This window comes from Cariama cristata, unplaced genomic scaffold (assembly GCF_000690535.1).
Source record: "Cariama cristata isolate BGI_N322 unplaced genomic scaffold, ASM69053v1 scaffold22167, whole genome shotgun sequence".
Classification (NCBI taxonomy): Eukaryota; Metazoa; Chordata; class Aves; order Cariamiformes; family Cariamidae; genus Cariama; species Cariama cristata.
The window spans coordinates 7,541-8,199 of record NW_009627372.1 but is presented as its reverse complement, the minus strand read 5'-3'; the positions used below and the strand labels follow the sequence as shown (position 1 = coordinate 8,199).

The window sequence follows — 659 nt, the reverse complement described above, 5'->3', positions numbered from 1 at the left end:
CTGCGCAGCACCTCATAGTAGGGGATGTAGCAGACCAGGCGTGCCTTCATGAAGGACGTCCACTTGCGCTGCAGGATCTTCTTCCCCCCGACGTCGCTCTGGGAGGGTGCAGGAAGCGTTTCTGCACAGGCTGGTGGGGGTTTGTGTCCCCCTCTGCCTGTGCCTCAGTTTCCCCCAAGGTGCAGGCACACAGACCCTGCACTGGGAGGAGCAGCGCTTGGCTCCCCGTGGCTGGGGACATGGCTACCTTGCAGACACGGGGCACTCGGGCCACGCCACCTGGCTCTTGTCAAAGAAGGACGTGGTCTCCTCGCCCGCCCGCTCCGTGAAGAAGTAGTAGATTTTGTCATCATCACCCACGGGGCTGTCCTTGCTCTCCCGGACCAGCACGGAGGCCACGAACTCAGCATCTGGGGGATGCGAAACAAGAGGGGGAGACTGGGGACCCACTACAGGATGAGGGATCCCTCCCTGCCTCCGTTTCCTCTCATGGCAAACCACACAGGACCCCGGGGCCGCCCCCCAACCCTGCTCCACGCTGCCCAAGGCAATGCATGGTGTCCCATGGCCTGTGACATTGGTCCCAGGGAGCGGACCAAGACGTCTCACCATTCAGCCAGTGCAGCGGGGACTCCTCCGTCTTCAGCGGCCGGTCGCGG

At 63.4% G+C, this 659-nt stretch overlaps 1 protein-coding gene across 1 annotated transcript in view; it reads right to left on the bottom strand.

Moving 5' to 3' along the window:
• Positions 1-659, bottom strand: part of LOC104164946 (semaphorin-4G-like) — a gene marked incomplete at its 3' end in the record, with an annotated part of 6,448 nt that overhangs the window by 1,927 nt on the left and 3,862 nt on the right. The window contains 4 exon segments of the mRNA XM_009704432.1: positions 7-98; positions 248-276; positions 279-410; positions 610-658. Coding sequence (XP_009702734.1) covers positions 7-98; positions 248-276; positions 279-410; positions 610-658 — 302 coding nt within the window.